This window comes from Eretmochelys imbricata, chromosome 3 (genome assembly GCF_965152235.1).
Source record: "Eretmochelys imbricata isolate rEreImb1 chromosome 3, rEreImb1.hap1, whole genome shotgun sequence".
Lineage (NCBI taxonomy): Eukaryota > Metazoa > Chordata > Testudines > Cheloniidae > Eretmochelys > Eretmochelys imbricata.
In genome coordinates, this window is record NC_135574.1 from 207,962,299 (window position 1) to 207,986,406 (window position 24,108).

The 24,108-nt window shown below is 42.4% G+C and overlaps 1 protein-coding gene across 1 annotated transcript in view; it reads left to right on the forward strand.

Moving 5' to 3' along the window:
• Positions 1-24,108, forward strand: part of SOS1 (SOS Ras/Rac guanine nucleotide exchange factor 1) — an 88,361-nt gene that overhangs the window by 55,828 nt on the left and 8,425 nt on the right. Inside the window, exons 10-17 of the mRNA XM_077814172.1 lie at positions 618-1,273; positions 10,398-10,479; positions 11,095-11,217; positions 12,528-12,631; positions 16,972-17,194; positions 19,486-19,605; positions 20,443-20,605; positions 22,583-22,700. Of these exons, the coding sequence (XP_077670298.1) occupies positions 618-1,273; positions 10,398-10,479; positions 11,095-11,217; positions 12,528-12,631; positions 16,972-17,194; positions 19,486-19,605; positions 20,443-20,605; positions 22,583-22,700 (1,589 nt within the window). The remainder of the gene's footprint in view (positions 1-617; positions 1,274-10,397; positions 10,480-11,094; positions 11,218-12,527; positions 12,632-16,971; positions 17,195-19,485; positions 19,606-20,442; positions 20,606-22,582; positions 22,701-24,108) is intronic.

The following is a 24,108-nucleotide window of genomic DNA, read 5'->3' on the forward strand; positions in this document are numbered from 1 at the left end:
CAGTTGAAAACCAAGCTCAAATGTGAACCAGTAATTAATTGCAATGTTATTTACTTCAGATATATTTGGTTATGATTAAAATAAATGACAATATTCATGCAGTGCCAGTTTATAAGTAATATAGAAACAGGTGTTTTTAAAAATTCTGTTCAATACATTAATTTAGGACTATTTTAATATTTTCTTGATAACTAATCAAATTTTGTACTCTAAAATGGAATCTTTAGGCTTAGACATAAATGCATTGTACAGCTTAGCTGCTAATTGAGGCCGGTAGAATTAAGTGCATTCTTAATAATGGAAATAAATTGAGAACACAAGTTAGAGCATGTAAAAATGTACTGTAACAATTTGCCTTTTGCTGATTAGGCACTTCATTTAAAAACATTTTACATTGCATAGTTGATAACACATAGAATGCTTGTATCCAAATGAGGCACTTTAGGAATTAGCAAGCACTTTCTCCATACTGGTGGTTTCATTAAAATGATTCTCTTGTTAGCATGTATTTCTTTGAGCGTGCATTTACCTTATCATTTGGAAGGAATAGATTATTTTATCCTTTCTGAACTAATGTGGTATTTCCTTTTTTTTATTACTACTCCCATTCACTGAAGTGAATCTGCATGTCGGTTCTATAGTCAGCAGATGAAGGGGAAACAACTAGCAATCAAGAAAATGAATGAGATCCAGAAAAACATTGATGGTTGGGAGGGTAAAGACATTGGACAGTGCTGCAATGAGTTTATAATGGAAGGAACTCTCACACGAGTAGGCGCAAAACATGAGAGACATATATTCCTTTTTGATGGACTAATGATTTGCTGTAAGTCAAATCATGGCCAGCCAAGACTTCCCGGTGCCAGCAATGCAGAGTATCGTCTGAAAGAAAAAATTTTTATGCGAAAGGTACAAATCAATGATAAAGACGACACTAATGAATATAAACATGCCTTTGAAATTATTTTAAAAGATGAGAACAGTGTTATTTTTGCTGCTAAATCAGCAGAAGAGAAAAACAACTGGATGGCAGCATTGATATCTTTACAGTATAGAAGCACTCTGGAAAGAATGTTAGATGTAACAATGCTACAGGAAGAGAAGGAGGAGCAGATGAGATTTCCAAGTCCTGAGCTTTATAGGTTTGCAGAACCAGACTCTGAAGAGAATATTGTATTTGAAGAAAACATGCAGCCCAAATCTGGAATCCCTATCCTCAAGGCAGGAACTGTTGTCAAACTCATTGAGAGACTGACCTACCACATGTATGCAGGTGAGCAGCCTTTAAGCTGTTTTAGAATATTTGAAGCCATTGATTTATTTTACTAAATCCCTAATTTCTTTGCATCAGTACTTATTAATACAGAATGAGAAGCAAGATGCTGTCATCTTTTGGGGTTTTGCAAAGCTTCAGTCTGTATGTGCAGCGTCTTGATGCAGTAACTTGGCTAAGAATATAAGATGTCTAACATACTGCAGAGCTTCTCCGTGGAAGCCACTTCAGCTCAGTGTCTGAAGAAGCTCTCTGCAGTCCCTAATGTACCACTGTCACGGGGCAGAGAACTGGATGATAGCAGTATTATCTCTTGTGGCTCTGTCTCCAGCCTGCCTCTGCTTTGCCCTTATCCACCCCAGTGCAAGTACAGACCTGTTGTGGAACAGGGCCATACACATTTGGCCCACTCAAATCCAGCTTTTTCTTGTTCAGCAGAACCACAGCTGTTCTGTTGTCAGGTGTTCCCTGTGGCCTAATAACACTGATCTAAAAAGCATACTAAGCATTGATACAGTAAAAATAGATTAAAAGACTATTTTTTTTTTTTTTGAAAAAAGCATAAAAGAATTTGAATAAAACCTCAACTAATCAACATGCTTTACAGTAAAAAAGGCATTCTGAAATAAAATTGTTTTTGAGTTAAGGGTCTGGATTCCAGAGAGGCAATCTTTATGTAGCCCCGTTACTGTAGACATAAAAATATAGGCCCCAGTCCATTGAACTCACTGGCACTATGCATGTGCATAAAGTTATTCTCATACATGAGTACTTGCAGGACCAGGGCCATACACAGTACTTCTTCCTGTATGTTCCAGGCTTCAAGAGTTGCTATCTGCTTGGACCTCATAAGCTGTGATAATATATGTAGGGCTACAGACTCAGAAAGAGTTTCTGTATTCTCTATTTTAAAACTACAACCTTGAATTCAATCTGTGCCCGCACAGGCAGCTAGTGAAATGAACACGCAGCAAAGAGGCAAGATATAATATCAACTTAGTAGCTATAGAGTAGAGGTGAGCAAACTACGGCCCATGGGCCACATCCGGCCTGTGGGACCCTCCTGCTCAGCTGCTGAGCTCCTGGCCAGGAGGCTTGCCCCCGGCCCCTCCCCCCCGTTCCGCCTCCCGCGCAGCCTCAGCTCACTGCGCCACCGGCGCGATGCTCTGGGTGGGGGGGCTGTGAGCTCCTGGGGCAGCGCAGCTGAAGAGCCTGGCCTGACCCGGTGCTCTGCGCTGTGCCGCCCAGTTGTAGTGCCAATGGCCACCGGTGCTCCAGGCAGCGCGGTAAGGGGGCAGGGAGCAGGGCGTGTTGGATAGAAGGTAGGGGGTTCGAGGGGGCGGTCAGGGGTCAGAGAGCGGGAAACGGGGGGTTGAACGGGGGCAGGGGTCCCTGGAGGGCAGTCAGGGAGGAGAGGAGGGGTTGGATGGGGCGTCAGGGGTTCCGGGGGCGGTCGGGGACAGGGAGAAGGGGTGGTTGGATGGGGCAGGGGTCCCTGGAGGGCAGTCAGGAAGGAGAGGGGGGGTCCAGGGGCGGTCAGGGAGCAGGGGGTGGTGGATGGGGCAGGAGTCCGGGGGGGGGGGCGGCTGACAGGGAACGGGGAGTGGTAGGAGTTCCGGGGGGGGGGGGGGGCGCGTCGGGGCGAGAAGTTGGGGGGGGGGGTCGGATAGGGGTCAGGGGCCAGGCCACACCTGGCTGTTTGGGGAGGCACAGCCGCCCCTAACCGGCCCTCCATACAATTTTGGAAACCCAATGTGGCCCTCAGGCCAAAAAATTTGCCCCTCCCTGTTATAGAGGAACTATTCGTTGCATATTTCTTGCTTTAAATTTAACCGAATTTCAGTATAAAGGCTTAATCAGATTATTAAAAGGAAAGGACAAAGCTACTATACTCGACTTTAGGGCTTTTTAAAATAAATGTCTGTAGTTGGTAGAGCGAGATACATAATAGCACTCTTCCCTAGTTACCTTGCTTCTTAATATTTTATGTGCTGTGTTTGCAGAAATGTTAACCACATTCTCTTGTTTACTGCTTTAAATGTGTGAATTTCCTAAAGAAGGTGCCTCTTCCCAAGACAGAGTTGAAAATTAGTTTGTTCATTTTTTTAGCCTAAAGTCTTACGTTTATTAGTCAAAACAGTATGCAGTATAATAATTCAATGATTTTACATTAAAGGAAAAAAATAGAGCAATCTGATTTAGGGTAACTGAGTGCTTAACACTCCACTTTTTTTTTTTTTTTAAACTATTCAGTAATTTGCCAATTTAGACAAAAGATCAGGATGCTTCCCCCCCCACGTCAGAAAGTTATATATTTTGATTTTTATAATGTTATATTATTGAATTATTTTTTGACTTTTTAAAATATGTAATTATTTACTTTTCTTTTTAAAAAAGGCTTTCTTGAAGAGACGAGGGTAGGATTTTTGTGAAGTTTTCTGTTCTGTTTCCTGATGATTTTTTTCAATTATTGCTAGATCCTGCATTATAGGTTTTTGTAATCCCAAGACTGACTTTAGATCCTGTTGGGAAAACAGGTTACAGTAGTAGTATTTTCCAACTCATTTGGAGAGGTTGGCTTTCACCAGGGATAGGTTAAGGCAAGTCTTTGACTTGGACAGGTTTAGGCTAGGAGTCAGTAACAAGGCTGTATCAGAGATGGGGTTGGATTCTGTGACAGAGATGGAGAAGATCTATTAGGTCAATGGTGCCCAACATTATTACATGGGAGGGCCACATAAACCCTAGCACAATCTTGTGCGAGCCAAACAGATTCTACATATTTTAATAAGATTTAAAATCACTTGCATTGATTTATATTTTAAGTTCAGCTTGTTTTAAGTATTTAGAAAGATTGTTTCTGTATACAGTATTGTCTGTTTATACAGTTGTATAAACTAAAATGATATAAACATGATGACAAAACATTAATGAATTGGCTGTTAGTATATTGTGTTGAAGCAGGCTGTGGGCCTTAGGAAGTGCTCTGGTGGGCTGTAGGTTGGGCATCCCTTTATTAGGTCATTCAGTCCAACCCCTGTCAGCGTGGAATTTTTCTTTAGAATACATTTTCCAGTGTTTTTGCCAGTCTAATTTGAAAATCCCAAGTAATTGTGCTTCCAACACTTCCCTAAGGAGACTTATTCCATACCTTAATATATCTCGCAATGAGGGCTTTTCCTTATATTAAGCTGTAATTTTTTCCTTTCTCAATTTCATTCTATTACAACTATTGTAAATTGCTCTCCGTCCTTGGTGCCCAGTCCTTCAGGGAACTGATACATGACACAATGCAAGATTAGACCCTTGAATATTTGTAGGTGGCTTTCAGTTTTCCCCCCTCCCTCTTTTGCTCTCACTTAACCAAGATATCTGTATTTCATTTGTTAATCTCTCCATACCTTCAATCACTTTTATTGCTCTTCTATGAATGCACTTGCATTTATTAATATCTTTCTAAAATGTGGTATGACTAAATAAACATAGTACTCCAGATGCAGTTGCAGCAAAGCTATTTTAAACCTCTGTTCTCATTTGCTCATAACTTTTCAAACCTTTTAGCCTTTGGGGATGAAATTTAATTTTTTTGGTCTCTGTCCCGTGAATTTTTTTGGAAGTTGGAGCAAAGGCAGTTCAGCAAAAGAGAGAGAGCAAAAGCCAAGACATTTTAAGTAGAATTTGGTTTTGTGGCGTAGTTTTAAAAAGTTTGAGCACTAAAATAAGTGGGTAAATGAAGGTAGTATTTAGAAGGGCAACAGCCCCAAAGGAGAAGTACCTTTTGAGTTTTCTGGTGAATGCATGTTTTGGTTTGGCTGAGTTATAGGCCTTTGAGACTCACCCTTTGCACATACACAACGATTTGATACAAGTTATTAATACATTTGGCAATGTTCCTAGTGTTGGTAGGACGCCCTGTTTGTATGCTTGTGCTCAGTAAGCTATGAGCTTCTCTACTGAGTTCTATCTGCCCAAAAAGAAACAGTTTTTCTAAATTATTTTAGGAACACAGGATCTAGTAAAAGAGATGTTTCTTTTGCTGTATTTCCCACCCAGATGCCCCCTTAATTTACATATAGTACTAAGCACAAGGTGGTAGCCAAGAAGAGTCCTGACTTTTAGGTCCACTTCTTCCATCAAATGCACTTAATAATTCCCTGTGCTTTACAACCCCTATTTAACAAAGCTTAGAGGTGGCGTAACTGAGGCACAGAGGTTATTTGGTTTGCTCAGGGTCACACAATTCTGTGACAGAGCTGGGAACTTTAGTCCCATTTGATGGGTTAGAAAATTGAGATTGAAAAATTGACTGATTTGCCTATGTTGCCCGGGGGGGTGGTACTGTGATAGGCATTGAGTTGTAACCTTAAAGACCTGAGTTTAGCCACTGGATCTGACACTTATATGCTGTGTGAAACTAGGTGAGTTAGTAACCCCTCTGTACCTCTTGTCACTCATCTTTAATACAGAATTAATTATGCACACCCACCTTTGCAAAGGGCTTTGAAATCCAAGAACGAGAGAAACACTGTGTATGCTAAGCATTATTAGCCAGGCTTTTCAGATGAACAGAGGTTCAGTGACTTAACCAGGAAGCACTATGACATAGGAAACTAGATCCATTCTGAGTGAACATATATGATGCCTATGCAAGTTACTAACCTAGCTTTTTAGTGAATGTACATACTTTGCAAAGTGTGCAGTGATTTGCTGCATTTTTTGGAGATGCAGAGTGAATGAGCCAATCCTCCACAATATCTCTGCCCCTATTGTCTTTACATAATGTGCATGAGCTGAGAATATGGCTCCATTTGCTCACTTTACAAGACCTACTCAGGTGCCTAAGAAAGGGCATTCTGATGGCATCTAGCCAAATAATTCCAGATTGTAGAATTTGTTTTCCTGCCATACATAAAATTCTGTTAAGAGAAGATTAAAAATTGTGTTCACCCTTAACTCTACACCTTTGTTCATATGCATTATTTTAGTCTCTTACTGCATGATCACACTTTTTCTCAAACAGTGCAACTGCTGCACACAAATCTCTTACCACTTCAACTTAAAGTTGTAACTTCTCTAGCTGTGAGCATTATTATTTATTATTTGTAGTGCATAGTAGCCCTAGGCATGGATCAGAATCCCATTGTGCTAGGTGTTTACAAACACAAAACAAAAATTTGGTTCCCACCCCGAAGATCTTGCATCCTATAAAGCAGGCTTTTATTGTGTAGGTAGGCCTGGCACTGCAAGGTGACATAAATGCAGTGTACTCTACGTGACAGCAGAGTGTAGCTAAATTAGTTGCAAACTCAAGACATGAATGGTCTGGGGCAAAATCAAATATCAGATCTCAGTTTTTTTGTAATCAGAGGTCCATAATGATTGATTATGCAAGATTTCATCTACTGGGGTGGACCTGTCTGTCTCCCAGGCTATATTAACTTAACTGCAAAAAATGTTCCCATTGGCCCCAGGGTGAAATCTCTGGTAGAGCATCTCCAATGGAATAGTACTGCCAAGGAGTCAGGCATCCACCAGTGGCCAGAGCCAGTGTAATGACAGAGGCCTCCTGGGATTCACCAGATTTGGAGGCAGGCCCCACAGCCTTTCCCATGTCGCATGGCAAACCACTGCATCTTCCCTGTAATAGGACAGTTAGATATATCTCTGCATGGGGAAATTTCCCCAACAAAAGCCCCTTTTCTCAGAGTTTAAACACTAAAGGAGGCGATTTGGCCCTGTTTGCATAAACCTGTTTGTGTGTGTGTGTCTCTCCCCCCTCCTTTTCCTGGTGTTTGTGTAAGAGCATTAAGGTTAGGGGCTTCTAGTTTTGAAAGTCCTGGCAATTTTTTTTATCTATAGGGCAGTGCTGTTCTATTTTTAAAGCTTTGATATGTTAAGAGTATTTGTGCGTCAGCATAGTGTCCGTTTCCTTTCTTAAGGAATTCAAGGGTGATTATTTATAAATCCTTGTAGAATAAGTTATTGTTCTTTTTTAGCTTTTAAATTGGTTGTATTGAAGGGAGAATTATCACATGAGCGGACATCCTGACTAAGTGGATTTGTCTGTATTTTTTTACCTACAAATTGGTTAGTTATATAATATACATTATTTTTAAGCCACTGATTTTGTTAGTAAGATAACACCTGTAATCAGAAACCAAAAGAAAAACAAGTTAGATTTGTTTTGCTGTATTTACCTCAAATGGAACTATGCTGCTGTGAATTCTGTGGCTCTAAACACTGATTTCAAATTCTAATGTAAATAACAATAGCTATGACTCAGATGTACAATAGCCCGGAAATGTTAAAATTATGTGGAGGCATTCTACTCTTTGGTTTAAACCAAACATGTTTAGGGTTTAGTGTTTTAATTCTATGTAATGAAAATCATTCTGTGGAAACATTACCACTAATAGGCGAATAGTTAAATAGTTTTGTTCATGGTTTGAGTTAGGAGCCAAAAGTCAGGCATCTAAATAGGGGGCCTGATTTTCACATGTGCTGACTGCCTACAACTGCCATTGTTTGGCATCTAAAAATTCAAGTGCTCATAGTTACAGGGGCGGCAGGTTTGCAGAAATTTTGGTGGTGCCCAGAGCCTGCCTCCCCCAAACTCTGCCCCCCCCGACCTGCCTAAGGCTCTGGGAGGGAGTTTAGGTGGGGGGAGGAGGTCTGGGGGGCTGGGGCAGGGGATTGGGGTGCAGGACGGATGAGAGTCTGGGCTCTGGGACGGAGTTTGGGTGAGGGAGGGGGTCTGGGGTACAGGATCTGGGATGGACTCTGGGTGCTTGGTGCAGGCTCCGGGCTGTGGCAGGGGGTGAGGGGTGCAGGCTCTGGGAGGGAATTTGGGGACAGAAGAGGGTGTGTGGGAAGGGGGTGGGGGTGCAGGTTCTGGGACGGAGTTTGGGTACTGGATGTAGGCTCTGGTCTGGGGCAAGGGGTGTGGAGGTGAAGGAGGGGGGTGAGGGATGCAGGCTCTGGGAGGGAGTGTGGAGAGCTGGGGTGCATGTTCTCGGAGGGAGGTTAGGGCTGGAGGGGGTGTGTGGGAAAGGGGTGGGAGTGCAGGCTCTGGGAGGGAGTGGAGGGGTGCAGCACTTACCTGCGGCTTCTAGGCAGGGCGGGCCAGGGGTCTCTGCGCACTGCTACCCCCAGGCGCTGCCCACACAGCTTCCCATTGGACGCAGAGGCACTTGGGGCAGGACACAGACCCACGCCGCCCCAGGGGCTGCAGGGAGGGTCTGGCAGCCACATGGAGCAAGCAGGCAGGAAGCTCAGCTCCCCTACACTGCTGGTGGTGAGTGTGGGGCCCTGGGCCGTTTTTAAATGGCTTGGGGGACGCCTGGGGGGGGCACCTGCAGGAAGGCAGGGCCGAGGGAGAGACCTGGCCTTATACAGTGCTGGAGCCAGGCCCGTGGTGCCTGGACAGCAGGAATATTTCTGGTGCCCAGGCACCACGGGCCCATAGAAGTCCCCACCCATGCATAGTTATGGATGTAAACACCTACCTTTTGGCACTCAAGTTTGAAAGCTTGGCACTCAAGCACTTTCCGTCCCACACTGAGTAAAGGGAAATCCCCTATTTTCATTATTTGCATGACTGTCTTATTAAGGAGACAAGGTGGGTGAATTAATATCTTTTATTAGATCAACTTCCGTGGGTGAAAGAGACAAGCTTTTGAGCTTACATACAGCTCTTCCTCAGGCCTGGGAAAAGTATTTAGAGTGTCACAGCTAAATACAAGGTGGAACAGATAAGGAGCTAACACATGTTAGGAGAGACCATTTGGGGTGAAGTGGGCAGGGAACACCTCTATCATTCTACGACAAAGCAGGGTTAGCAGCGTGGGGGTGTTCTAAAGAGAGCTTGATGGAGGGGTGGTTGTGGTGGAAATCTGAGGGAGTGGAATGAACACAGGGAAAAAAAAAAACCACCATATCACCTGTGGGCAAGCACTTTTTACAAAAACATCACTCCATATCTGACCTCTGAGTCCTCATCCTCAAAGGAAACATGCAGAACACCTTCAAAAGACGATCCTGGGAACTTAAATCCATTTCTGTTAAATTTCTGCTAAAGACCAAAAATCATGGACTTAAGACCGTATCTATGGCTTTGTCTACAACTTTTGTTGGTCAGGGGTCTGAGAAAAACACCCCCCTGACCAACGTAAGTTTCACCAACAAAAGCACCGGTATGGATAGCACTTTGTTGGCAGGAAAAGCTCTCCCACTGGCATAGCTACCACTGCTCACTAGGGGCAGTTTAATTATGCTGGTGGGAGAGCTCTCGCTGCTAAAAAGTTGTGCCATTTTTCTAGTCTGAAGTTTTCTGGCTTCAACTTCCAGCCATTGGATCTTGTTATATCTTTGTCTGCTAGACTGAAGAGCCCTCTTATCAAATATCTGTTCCCACTGTAGATACTTTCAGCCTGTGATCAGTAACCCCAACCTTCTCTTTGGTAAACTAAATATAAATTGAACTCCTTGCGTATCTCAGTATATGACATGTTTTCCAATCCTTTCATCATCCGTGTGGCTCTTCTCTGAACCCTCTCTAATTTTTCAACACTTTTCTTGAAGTGTGGACAGCAGAAATGGACACACTGGTCCAGCAGTGGTCACACTAGTGATGGAATTAGGAAGAAACATCTCCCTGTGAAACAGTTATTCCATAATAGCCCATTATAGGGTTTCTTACACATTCTTTTGAAACATCTGGCACTAGTCACTGTCAGAGATAGGGTGCTAGACTAGATGACTTACTCATAAAATGGCATATATTTATGTGTATTTATAAAAATTCACTATTCGCAACATTGTAAGAATTTTTCCAGTTCTTTTAATAATTGAGAGGAAAAGCAAGTGTTTTTCGTGAATAATTTTAAAATGTAGTTGAAATTGATTTTATTCATTCTGCCTTGTATTGCCATGCCAAAAAGTTCTAAATTGTCAGTAAAATAACAAGGAAATGTTGAGTGTACTGTATAACAGGTATCCATTAATAGTCCGAGTGTTCTCAAGTACACTTAGGTTTAAAGAAAACCATTCACTTTGAATCCTTGTGAAGTATTATAATTAGCGAATTTGTTGAAATTAAAGCAATAGGTTTTTTTGTGTGTCCTAGACCCAAATTTTGTTCGGACATTTCTCACGACATATAGATCCTTCTGCAAACCTCAAGAATTATTGAGTCTTCTGATAGAAAGGTATGTGACTTTTTTGTATCTTCACTGCAGTGCTTGCTGCACTAGTCCATATGAGGAGGGATCTCTTTTTTTTTTTTTTTTTTAATGTGGAGTAGGATTAAAAATGTTTTTGTTTTTAAAATGTAACATTTTAAAAAGATGGCTTCAATTTTTGTCACTGGTTTCTCTTAGAAGTTCAAATCCAAGGATTATAAAGTCCAAAAGATTGATCCTCAACTGGTATAAATTGATATAGTTCCATTGAAGTCGGTGGAGTTACTCTGAGTTACACCAGATGAGGATCTTGCCCCAAAGGTTTTGTCATTTTGCAGTCTGTATTGGCACATACTGTGACTGTGTTGCTATCCTCTATGTAGTGGCATAAGATAGATATTTTTTCCAATTTAGTAAGTGGTTGCTCTATGCTTACTAACTGGTAAGGACTTGGTTTAATGAAAACCCTCTAAACTTTTTGTCTAGCAGGGGAGAAAGCAGAGGTATCTTCAGTTGAATCAAACTCTTAATAGTTTTGTTAGTGCATGTTCTGAGAAAGGTTAACCCAAAAAATTACTGGTTCCTATTTACATCATTTAAATTAATGTAAAGGTTTAGACTTTTTTGTTTGTCCCATGCTAGGTTTGAAATTCCAGAGCCTGAGCCAACAGAAGCTGATCGTATAGCTATGGAGAATGGAGACCAGCCTCTTAGTGCAGAGTTAAAACGATTTAGGAAAGAATATATACAACCTGTACAACTGCGGTGAGTATTAGAGAAATGCAGATAAAACTTCTCCTTCGTAGAGTGCCTCTGCAGATTCCCACAAGGAGTCTCTTGTCATTCGTCATGAGCCACAGAGCCACTGACACAGTGGTAAAGTGCTTAGTTTGTATCCAACAATCAGGAACCTGATTCCCACCTAGTAACACATCCTCAGTTTCATTGATTCAGCTTATAAAACAGTTATAGAACCACAAAGCTCCTTTCTTTACAGTAGATAGCTCATTGGATAATAGCAAAAAAAAAAAAAAAGTTATTTTCTTATAAATGGAGTTTTCTGAATGTATTGCCCCTGCAGATGCATGTTGATCCCTCCCACCTGCTGTATACTTTGGAATCCTTCTGAAGACTCTGAGATAGAGGAGAAGTGAGGACAGGTTAAGGGGTCAGCTTTTATAAAGTCTTAGGTTCTAGAATGCTACGATGCAAATTAGGCACTAATGCTCCCTAACGGGTTTTCTGAAATCTGTGCTTCTGTGGCTTGAGGCATGGAGCAGCAAGGCTACTGTAGACTCAGTTATACTGGCAAACCTGCACTTTTGCCTGTGTAGCTTGTTTCACTCAGGGAGCTATAATAAGCTATGCTGGCAAAATCTCAGGCATGGTCTACACTACAGCTGCCGGTCGATCTAAGCGACGCAATGTGAGTTATGTTAGTAGCGTAACTCAAGTCGATGTCGCTTATATCTACTTACCACAGGGTCCACACTATGGTATGTCGACGGGAGATGCTCTCCCGCCGACATTGCTTCCGCCTCTCGTTGAGGTGGAGTACAGAAATCGATGGGAGAGCGCTCTCCCATCAATTGAGTGTGTCGTCACTAGACCCGCTATATTGATGCCACTGCATCAATTGTAGCAACACCGATTGAGCTCCATAGTGAAGACAAGCCCTCAGTTTTGCCAGTATAGGCTGCATCCACTCTAGAGGTGCTTTGCCAGGATAGTATATTGCTACATTTATACCAGCAAAGCACTCCTAATGTAGATGTGACCTAAGTAAGTAACATTGTTTTCTAATTGACAGCATTATTCAGAGCTTTCAGGTGAAACTAATATATAAATGTTTTCAAGGCAAGAACTAGCTGTGTGCATTCTTTTGTGAATATTGAATGTGAAATGAAAACTGTATATTAGCTGTAATTGTTCCCTTGGTTTACCCTCCTGTATGGTCTAATTCTTACAGTAGCACCTGGAGATCCCATCTAAGCCATAGTGCGAGGCATTGTCAGACATAGACTAACACAATCTCTTCCCACAGAGAGTTTATAATCTCTCCTTTAACGTTGTAGAGTGTTAAATGTATGCCGACACTGGGTAGAACACCACTTCTATGACTTTGAGAGAGATGTAGATCTTTTGCACCGATTGGAAGAATTCATTGGGACAGTAAGAGGTATTTATGATTACAATAGATATCAGCATTTTAAAATATGTCCAGTGTTAGACATCTTTGTTATGTGGTGATGCTCCCTTACGGTCAGTGGATGAAGGAAAATGAAATGTTGGGCGCTTATGATGACTTATGTTACTCAGTGCATACCCTGAATTAACCTTTATTTAAAAATCAACTGCTGTTTTCATTCCCAGAAATATGGTGCCTATTCAGAAAAATATGATCCATGTTACTTAACTCTGATGGCCAAAATATAATTCTAGTTATATTGAAAATGAACTGCTATAGTTGAAAATTGCCAGCAACTGAGTGGGTAGTTTTGAAAGCAGGTCAAAATAGTCTTTGGTCACCTGCTTATTGGGGGAAATCCCTTTAGCTATAGTTAGGAGTAACTTTCATAAAAGCTTAATGGAGGAAACAGTGTACTCTAGAGCAGGGATTCTCAGGCTGTTTCACAGTGTGAACCACATCTTGAGAGGTTATCGCATAGGCTGCCTCCCCCCAGTTCATAAATTGTGTAGCAAACCTTCCCCATTCATTTTCAATAACGAAACATCCCTGTGGCAGCTACAGCAGTTGCATAAAGGAAAAGATTGTTAGAAAAGTGTTTTAATGTATATTTAGCAGCTTGAAACAGGAAGAGAACAAGCATGTGACTAATCAGTTCACTGTGGATTGTCAGCAAATTCTGTAGACTGGCCAGTTTGGAAATCTTTGGTCTTGTGGACAGAGCATAAGACTGGAATGCAGGAGTTTGAGTGATTGCATGTGTCCATTCCACTTGAGGTGTGTGCGCACCCAGTGCACTAGATTTTTCCCTTAGTGATACCTGTTGGCACAGGACATATACCCTTTTCTACCCTACACTGCTGTGCAATGTTATGAAGGGCAGAGCTGCCCCCAACCTCCCCTCTGTTCCTTCTTACCACTCATGACGGTAGACAGAGCATGGTAGCTTGCTCTTGCAAGTGGTTTTTTTCCCTTGCTGGGAATTTGTTTTTCTAGTATTTGTAGCTGGTATTCATCTAGTAGTTTTATAGTTAGTTTAGATATGTTTAATTTATTTAGTATTGTTCTTGGTGTATATTTTGGTTTCCACTTGTCTGGGGGCTGACGCCCAGTACCAAGGTATCACTCGGTCTCCAGGCTTCAAGCCTTGCACCAAATGCTACGAGTTGATGCCAATAAGTGACCTGCTTTACAGGCATCTGAAGTGCCTCGGGGAGACTAATGTCCAGGACAGATGCCAAATCTGCAGGGACTTTAATCCGCAAACTAAAAGTGAAAGAAAGGTGAGACTATGTAACTGTCTCATGGAGATGGCACTGTGTCCACCTTCAGAGCTTTCCTGCCCAGATTGGGCACCAAGCGCCTTTACTTCTGTTAGGCGTGCTTCTCTGGACATTGTAGAGTCTCAGCACCCATCTTCTTTCCTGGTGCTAAGGAAGAAACAATGGTTGGGTGAGTTGAAGGATCCACCCTCTAAGAGATTGAGGTCCCCACCACTGTCAACCAACAAGCAGGCTGGGAAACAGGAAAGAATGCCCTTGATGAGGAGACACTCTCTGGTGCAAATAGCATGTTAGGCAGGGTCGTTTACTCCGGTACAGATGCTGTTGAGACTGACCACTACTGGAGCACCATCACATCTAGGGGTGCCGACCTCTTCAGCGCAGCAGCGTCAAGGGAACCTCTCAATGCCGGAGGCATAAGATGCGGCACGCAATCTCCTGCCTCTGTCAGTTCCAGCTTCACCAGCGGTTTAGGAGACTTCTTGTCTGGCACCAGTGAACATTCATTCTGACCCACCTGCAGGTAGAGCTCAGCTGTTGGGCACCTTCAGACCATCCTGCACCTGCTTGCAGGTGCTGTCAAGGGCCAAGCCTAGCATGCTTTCTTTGGTAGCATCTTCTGAGTGTCACCATTGCTTCTTGGCACTGAGAGATACTGCTCCTCCCTGATAAGGCGACTCGGGTTTATCACCTGAATAGTCACTCTTTCATCCTTGATATGCAGCTGACATTCTGCATTGGTCGGTGGGCATGGAGCTGTGGTTGGGAAGAAGCTGAGGTCCTGTGCCCTACCATTGGCCATATTGAAACCCGGGGGGATTCCCTCCCACCACTAGATCCTCTCTGCACCCGCCTCCCTCCAGATCCTCAAGCAGTGGTTGTAATAGTTCACTGGAGGAGGCATGAAAGGTCAGGTCCGGTACCATGTTTGGTACCGAACAAGAACAAACTGGCCCAGTGGAATTGTGAAGGGAGGCTCCACCTCTGTTGAAGAGGGTTGCTTCCTCCCTGGAATTACAGGTAGAAGTAGTTCAGATAAGCATGCACAGATTGGACATTTTGGGGTCAGCAGGGGCCTCCTGAGTGGCTCTCTCCATAAATGAGGATATTGTAGAACCCACAAAGGTGTTGTGGCAAACACCTTCATTGCCATCTACAGCCAGTAGGACTGAGAGGAGGTCTTAAACGCTCTGAACTGGTGAGTGTACCCTGCCAATGTACATATGAGAGTTCCTTTTGTTCCTCTACAGTCAGCATTGACTCCAGTTACAGAGACTTCTTCCCTAGGTTGGGAAACCCACCTGGGGAGTCTCTGGTCTGGCCAGGGGATAGGTAGCTTTCCACATAAATGTGAGGTTGTTGAGAGCTCTCCACTTGGCTTGTCACGCTTTCCTTCCCCACAGAAAAGAAGAAATTTCCTAGTTCTTATGGACAATACAGCAGCAATGATCTCTGTGAACAGACTAGGAGGGGCCAGATCGAATCTCCTGTGCTAAGAAGCAATACAGCTTTGGTAGTTTTGTAACACCAATACACTTCACCCCAAACTCCTTCTGGGTATTCAGAATACTTTATCAGATTGCTTGAGCAGGTCTTTCACCAGTCTCCATGAGTAGTGTCTCCAGCCAGATACAGTAAGAGTAATTTTTCAAGCATAGAGGTTCCCCATGTAGACCTGTTTACAACTCGTCACATCTGAAAGTGTCAGCAGTTTTTTTGTTTTGTTTTGTTTTTAAGAGTGGGTCACAATCCAGCATCCCTGACAGATGCTTTTCTGTTACCCTGAAGGACAGACTTATGTATGCTTACCCTCCAGTTCTGCTCCTCCCCAGAGTATTATTAAAAATCAAGCAGGATCATGCTCGTACAATCCTCATAACACCAGTGGGGCCTTGCCAATAATGGTTCTCCACTCTGCTGAGCCTCTCAACTTGGGCTCCGCTGACATAACCTCCAGAATCAGACCTGATCTCTCAGAACTACAGTCACCTCCTTCATCCTAACCAGTGACTCTTCACCTTACAGCCGGGATATTCTGTGGAAAGTACCTCAGGAGGTCCGTCCAAGGAATGTACAAAACATTCTTTTGAATAGCAGGAAACCACCTACTAGGTACACTTACCTGTTGAAGTGAAAGCAGTTCTTCTTGTGGTCTCAGCAGGAAAGGGTTTCTCCACTCTGGGCTCCTATACAGCATATCCTGGACTATTTGTTACAGCTGAAACATCAAGGTCTTTCCATCAGTTCCATCAGAGTTCACCTAGCAGCTATCTCCACTTTCCACCCTCCAATTGCAGATTGCGCTATATTCTCCAAACCAGTGTCACTCAGGTTCTTAAAGGATCTGGACCATTTATTTCTCCAAGTGGAGTATCCCATCCCTCCTTGGGACTTAAATCTGGTGTTATTAAGTCTTATGGGTCTTCCCTTTGATCAGTTGGCTACCTGTTCGTTACTTCATCTTTTAACGAAAGTGAACTTTGTGGTGACAATTCTCTCCACAGAGAGTAGGAAAATTGCAAGCCTTGGTGTCTGACCCACCTTATACAGTCTTTTACAAAGACAAAATGTACTTATGCCCACATAGACAGGTTGAGGGTGGCTCTGCCCCACAGGTACCGCTAATGGAAGGATCGTCAATGCTAGCACACTGGCCATGCACACACCTGAAGTGGAATGGACATGGTCAACACATCTCAAAGAACAACAGTTACAGAAAAGGTTAGTAACTGTTTTTTCTGGGGTTCAGTTTTCCCTTCAGTTCCCTGTGTGAAACTCCCATTAATTCAGAAGGAATTACATATGTGCTACTACCAGGATCACTGGGCTCCTGCTACTATTTCTAGCTTTGCTGCTGCTTGGCTTTGTGTGAGTGAAACCCTGCTGTGCTTGTTTGCCCTTCTTTAAATTTGGGAGAATGCTTACTTACCTCAGAGTACTGAGGTATAATGTTTGTAACGTGGAGATTTAAAAAATGACATTGGCCTCTTCGAAGAAACATAGAATTAAAAGCATTAAATAAATGTTAACAATGTCTCTTTATTCCAGGTAAAGCTATGAAGAAATGGGTCGAATCAATCACAAAGATAATCTACCGGAAAAAGCAGGCACAAGCCATTGGGCCAAGCCACAATATTACTTTTGAAAGTTCACCACCTGCAATTGAGTGGCATATAAGCAAGCCAGGACAGCCAGAAACTTTTGACTTGCTCACTTTGCACCCAATAGAAATTGCTCGACAGCTCACTTTACTCGAGTCAGATCTTTACAGGTATTTGTCCTCCATTGAAAAACTGAAAGTACTATACCACATTATTGCACAAACCCAAAATAGTCCCAAAATTACTTCTGCAGGCCTTCTGTACAGATCCCCACTATTGGCATGCCCCCTTGACATATGTTGTGTGTTAGGTCATTAATTACGCTGCAAAGGAGTTTAAAGATGCACCACAAAGTGAAAATATTTGTATGTTTATATCATGGACATCAAGGTATCTAAGCACCTATAATTAATGCATACTATTAATTTCACTATAGTAGAGGAGAATAGCTCCTGATACTTTGATATTTCCACAATGGGCAAATCTTTGAGAACCAGTTAAACCATTTCCCTTCATATCCTAGTTTGTAAAGCGTATTATGAACCACAGAGAATCCAACAGCAGTTTGTGAGAGGGGTGTCAATGAGGTTTAGACCTCATACTTCATTTAGAGCAGGGGTCTCAAACACGTGGCGCGCAACGTTATTTTCTGTGGCCCGCCAGCTCCCCACGGGGGGCCCCTCCCACCCCCCAAGCATTTACCTAGAGCGGCTCTGGGCCGGTGTGCACCAGGGGCAGGGCAGACTCCCTCTCTCCGTGCCTGCCTGCCGTGCCCCCGCACCGCTCCAGGAAGCGGCCAGGACATGGGGGAGGGGGCCAATGGGAGCTTCAGGGGAGGTACCTGGAGGAGCGGCCAGGGCAACACAGACCCCTGTGGCCCACCCTCCCAGGTTCCGGCTGCTTCCCGGAGCAGCGCGGGGGCAGGGCAGGCAGGCAGGGAGCCTGCCCTTCCCCCAGTGCACTCCAGACCGGACCTGCCCCCGAACCCCTCCTGCAGCCGAACCCCCTGCCCTGAGCCCCTTCCTGCACCCCAACCCCTTCCTGCACCCCAACCCCCTGCCCTGAGCCCCTTCCTGCACCCGAACCCCCTGCCCTGAGCCCCTTCCTGCACCCCAACCCCCTGCCCTGAGCCCCCTGACGCACCCTGCATACCTCCTGCACCCCCTGGAGGCAGGTAGGGAATGGAGTTGTGGTGGGGATTTCAGGGAAGGGGTGGGAAGAGGCCAGGCAGGGGCAGGGCCTCACGGAAGGGGTGGAGTGGGGGCGGGGCAGTGGGGGGTAGGAGTGGTCAGTGGTGCGGCCCTCGGGCCAATGTACCAGTCCTCATGTGGCCCTCGTGGTCATTTGAGTTTGAGACCCCTGATTTAGATGAAAGGCAGTTACTATTGTCAGGTTTCAGAGTAGCAGCCGTGTTAGTCTGTATCCGCAAAAAGAACAGGAGGACTTGTGGCACCTTAGAGACTAACCAATTTATTAGAGCATAAGCTTTCGTGGGCTACAGCCCACTTCGTCGGATGCATAGAATGGAACATATAATAAGATAGAGATAGATAGATATACACACAGAAAAGTTGGAAGTTACCATACAAACTGTGAGAGGCTAATTAGTTAAGATGAGCTATTATCAGCAGGAGGAAAAAAAACCTTTGTAGTGATAATCAAGATGGGGGGGAGGGATAGCTCAGTGGTTTGAGCATTGGCCTGCTAAACCCAGGGTTGTGAGTTCAATCCTTGAGGGGGCCATTTAGGGATCTGGGGCAACTATGGGGGATTGGTCCTGCTTTGAGCAGGGGGTTGGACTAGACGACCTCCTGAAGTCCCTTCCAACCCTGATATTCTATGATTCTATGACCCATTTAGACAGTTGACATCTTCAACTGTCTAAATGAGCCATCTTGATTATCACTACAAAAGTTTTTTTCTCCTGCTGATAATAGCTCATCTTAACTAATTAGCCTCTCACAGTTTGTATGGTAACTTCCAACTTATCTCTGTGTGTGTGCGTGTGTATACACACGTGTGTGTATGTGTGTGTGTGTGTGTGTATGTGTGTATATATATATATAAATATCTTGCTATATGTTCCATTCTATGCAGCCGATGAAGTGGGCTGTAGCCCACAAAAGCTTATGCTCTAATAAATTTGTTAGTCTCTAAGGTGCCACAAGTACTCCTGTTCTTTTTACTATTAATGTGTGTGTTTTAAATATTTGTTAATTGATACCGTGATGCAAAGAGCAAACAGAAGCAAAGGAATACCAATCATTTTCTTCATTCAGTGAGTATTTTGATTTTGAGATCATGGTAGTTCACGATAAGCTAAGTAGTTTTTTCAAGCAATGGTCCTTCACTAAATTAAAATTCACTGATAATTAAGACTTTTTTTGGAATAATGGTAGTCTTTTTAAAAAGTTTTATATTATTGTGCTTTATTTTTATTTTTTTATATAATTTCTTTTAGAGCTGTGCAGCCATCAGAACTAGTTGGAAGTGTGTGGACCAAGGAAGATAAAGAAATTAATTCTCCCAACCTTCTCAAAATGATACGGCACACCACTAATCTCACTTTGTGGTTTGAAAAGTAAGGGTGTTCTTTGTTCATTTTTTAAATCTCTACTTTGGAATGTCAGTGGATATATGTAGTTCATTCAGATGCTTCCTGAGAGGTAACCTTAGGAGAAATTTTGCCTTGGCGAATCCTCTACTTGAGCAATGGCTAAATGTTTCAGTTTGTCTCTGAGAACAACTACTTGTAAGTAGGCTTGGCAGAATTTGATTTTAATTCTTATTATAATTTCGACAGAAAATGTGTTTTTTAAGCACTGGTTTTGATTTAAAAAACGATAAAAGTGTTCACAGTTGCACAAAATTATGGGTTTTAAGCAATTTTTTTTCAATTTTTATCTATGTAAACTTTCACAATTGTGGAAAATTATGCAAGGGTGTCAAACAATAATTTAATGATCATAGATGTTGGGTTTCAGATAGTTAAAGCTTTATAACTGTTAAAACACAAATTGTCAACATCACATGTCAAAATACACAAAGTAAATATCGTTAAATGAGACTGTAAGTTCTCAAGCAGCATTTTTCTTGCTTTGCCTGTCTATAAACTTCTATCATCATCAATGGAAATATTTTTGTGTTGGTTTGTGTGTATGTTGAAATCAACATTTATCAGCTTTTATTGATAAAAATCTAATCCTTCGAAGACTACTTCTAATATTCCCAGCTTTTTAACCTGAGAAATGGGACCTAACTTGTTCTAAATCTCCCTCCTGTTGTTTGGTGGGCCTTTTTGGATCTGTTGAAACATTTCAGAACGGTACACTTTGTGCTATAGCTGAATCTTTGTTGCTTGGCAGAGTTCTGGCTCTGTTTTATTTCTACAAAATTAGCATTCTGTTTGTGTACTTAGATGCATCGTAGAAACAGAAAACCTAGAGGAAAGAGTAATTGTAGTGAGTCGGATAATTGAGATCCTGCAAGTTTTTCAGGAGCTGAATAACTTCAATGGTGTTCTTGAAGTTGTCAGTGCTATGAACTCTTCACCTGTGTATAGACTGGATCACACATTTGAGGTAGGTTATAATGTTTTCAGTTTTCAGTCTAGAAATTGTGTTATAGTTAAGTTACATTCTGTTACTATAAATGCTTCTCCTTTCAATAGCGCATTAAGGGTGGTAACAGGCTCTTGCACTTTGAAGGAGCCTTTGCTTTTGTACTTAATGTTCACGCTATCTGGACTCAGCCACTGCCAATCACAAGACAGAACAGAGACTAAAAGGGGCTGAGGAGAATAAAGCAGAAAACTAGAGTGAAGGACTAAAGCAGAGAGATGGATGGGAGTTAAAAACCTGAAAGAAACTGAGGAAGAACAAAAAGAAAAGGAGGACTTGTGGCACCTTAGAGACTAACAAATTTATTTGAGCATAAGCTTTCGTGAGCTACAGCTCACTTCATCGGATGCGTTCAGTGGACGAACAGTGTCTTGAAGGGAAGATGAAGGAAAAACATTTCAACTAAAATTTTTTTAAAAATATTCAATACAGAAATTTTACGAATAAGGGGAAACAGTTAATGAAAAATATGGAAGAATCGATGTACCAAGACTCAAAACTGAAGGAAAAGAAATGGGATGTAGGAAATATTTGTTAAAGCTCCTTGTTAGACTTTCTAAAAAATACTGTTTTATTACAGGGTCAGAGCAAATACTACAGTTAAAGGTTGCAAAACGATCACTATTATAACTCCTTATTTTCAGATGCTTACAGCTTTCTACAACTTTTTTGCCTTTTGGGCTGAATTTCTGACCAAAGATGAATGTTTCTGGAAATGTTTACTAAAATTCCTTCAATCACTTTTGAGTTGTTGGTGAGGAAAAAACCCAATGATGGTGAATCCCCAGATGTACTGCACATGTGTGCATAGGTATATTTGTAGTGCTGTACCTAGTCCTCTGAACTCCTCCAATTATGACTTCAGTTGTTTGCATCATCTGAGGATTTAGTCCTCCGTGTAGGTCATTTGATGTCGGGGATCAGCTGAGCCATTGGCAAGGACTACATACCTGTGCATAAAGCAGGAAAAGCGAATACTTCAACAATATGCAGACTGCACCACGAATATAAGTGTGCAGCATCCCTGGCTTCCTCAAGGGAAGTAAAATCACCATGGAAGATTGAATGAGAGTGTAAAATATAGTTATAAATTTCTGTGTAATGTCAGAGGTGGTTAACTGTCATTCCAGGGGTCCCCAAAGTGAATACAATGGTAAGTAAGGCAGAAAGACATGGCAAATCACCAGACCCCACTCCCTGAAACTAGTAACTGGCAAGATTGAAAATAAAAGGTGGTTTATCAGAAAGGCATAGGCAGATTGATCAGAGTAGTGGGTGTCTGGGGAAAGAGGTGGAACGCACCAGCCGCAGGAAGCAGGAAAAAAGTCTGCATCTTCTAGCAGGTTGCCTCCATACACTTCAGCATAGGATCCATACCCAGTTAATTGGGCTGCTTGACCTACACTGAAATGGGAGTGCGTAACTGACATAGGTATTTGCAGGATTTAAAGGTTTTAGAGGTATACTACCAATATTATGATTGACAGGAAATCAAGGCTGCCCGCATCAATAATTTACTTAGCTACTATAATTATAATTAAGATTATGGTCAGGGGCTGAGGGGTATGTATGAAAGTCAGGCTTTTGTGAAGAGCCCTAGCTGACCTGGGTTGGAGGTTCAATGTCCTGATTCTTATACCCATATAGCTCTTTTCGTCTCTAGATCTCAAAGTATTAGTATCCCATTTTTCAGAAACTGAGGCTCAAAGCGGTTAAGGCCCAGAATTTTAAGGGTATTGAGATGTTGCTGTGCTGAGCGTTGCAACACCAAACTGATTTAGGCTGTTTTACAACAACACATAAATGCCTTTAAAAATCTGAGCCTGTGACTTCCCCAGGGTCACACAACTAGGCAATGGCAGCTGTCAGTCCTGGTCTTGTGGATGGGGTACTGGACCACAGTGCCCTCCAAACTAACCTATCTGTGTATCTTTTCAGCAAATTCCAAGTCGACAGAAAAAGATTTTAGAAGAAGCTCATGAATTGAGTGAGGATCACTATAAGAAATATTTGGCAAAACTCAGGTCCATTAATCCTCCATGTGTGCCTTTCTTTGGTAAGTAGGTTTGATTCGGGATGAGCAGTATAAAAGAAATGTCAGTTAATGTTTGCCAAGGACGCGACAGAAATACAAGCAGAAGTGAGAAGTATATTTTAAAGGTTTCAGAGTAACAGCCCTGTTAGTCTGTATTCGCAAAGAGAAAAGGAGGACTTGTGGCACCTTAGAGACTAAACAATTTATTTGAGCATAAGCTTTTGTGAGCTACAGCTCACTTCATCGGATGCATCCAATGAAGTGAGCTGTAGCTCACGAAAGCTTATGTTCAAATAAATTGGTTAGTCTCTAAGGTGCCACAAGTACTCCTTTTATATTTTAAAGGAACACTGAGCTTTAGGTCTAATCAGTTTTTTAAAAGAAGTTAAACTTAGTTTCAGCTGTCTCTGACTGTAACACATTTTCTCTCCCCTATTGGTATGTGAAAGAGCCACACAAATGTGCAGTATGACTGAATATGCAGAGAAAAGAATTTCTGACCATCTTGGCTAATAGATATTGATGGACCTATCCTCCAGGAACTTAATTCTTTTTGAACCCAGTTATACTTTTGGCCTTCACAAGATCCCCTGGCAGTGAGTTCCACAGGTTGACTGTGCATTGTGTGAAGAAGTACTTCCTTCTGTTTGTTTTATACCTGCTGCATATCAATTTCATTGTTTGACCCCTAGTTTGTGTTATGTGAGGGGGTCAATAACATTTCCTTATTCACTTTCTCCACACAATACATGATTTCACAGACCTGAATCATATTCCTCCCTTAGTTGTCTCTTTTCTCAGATGAACAGTCCCAGTTTTTTTGATCTCTCCTTACACGAAAGCTGTTCCATACCCCTGATCGCTGTTGTTGCCCTTCTCTGTACTTTTTCCAATTCTAATGTATCTTTGAGATGGAGCAACCAGAACTGGAAGCAGGGGCCTACCATGGATTTATATAGCAGCATTATCATATTTTTTTTGTCTCCTTATGTATCCCTTGCCTAAGGGTTCCTAACATTCTGTTTGCTTTTTTGATTGCCACTGCACATTGAACAGATGTGTTCATAGAACTATCCAGGATGACTCAAAGGTCTTTCTTGAGAGGTAACAGCTAATTTAGACCCCATCATTTTGTATGTGTAGTTGGGATTATATTTTCCAATGTGCATTACTTTGCATTCATCAACATTGAATTTCATCTGCCATTTTGTTGCCCAGTCACTCACTTTTGTGAGATTCTTTTGTAACTCTTCACAGTCTGATTTGTACTTAACTATCTTGAGCAATTTTATATTGTTTGCAAACTTTGCCACCTCACGATTTACCCCTTTTTTCATATCAGTTATGAATATGTTGAACAGCACTGGTCTCACTACAGATCCTGGAGGGGACCCTGCTATTTGCTTCTCTCCCCAATGAACACTTAACT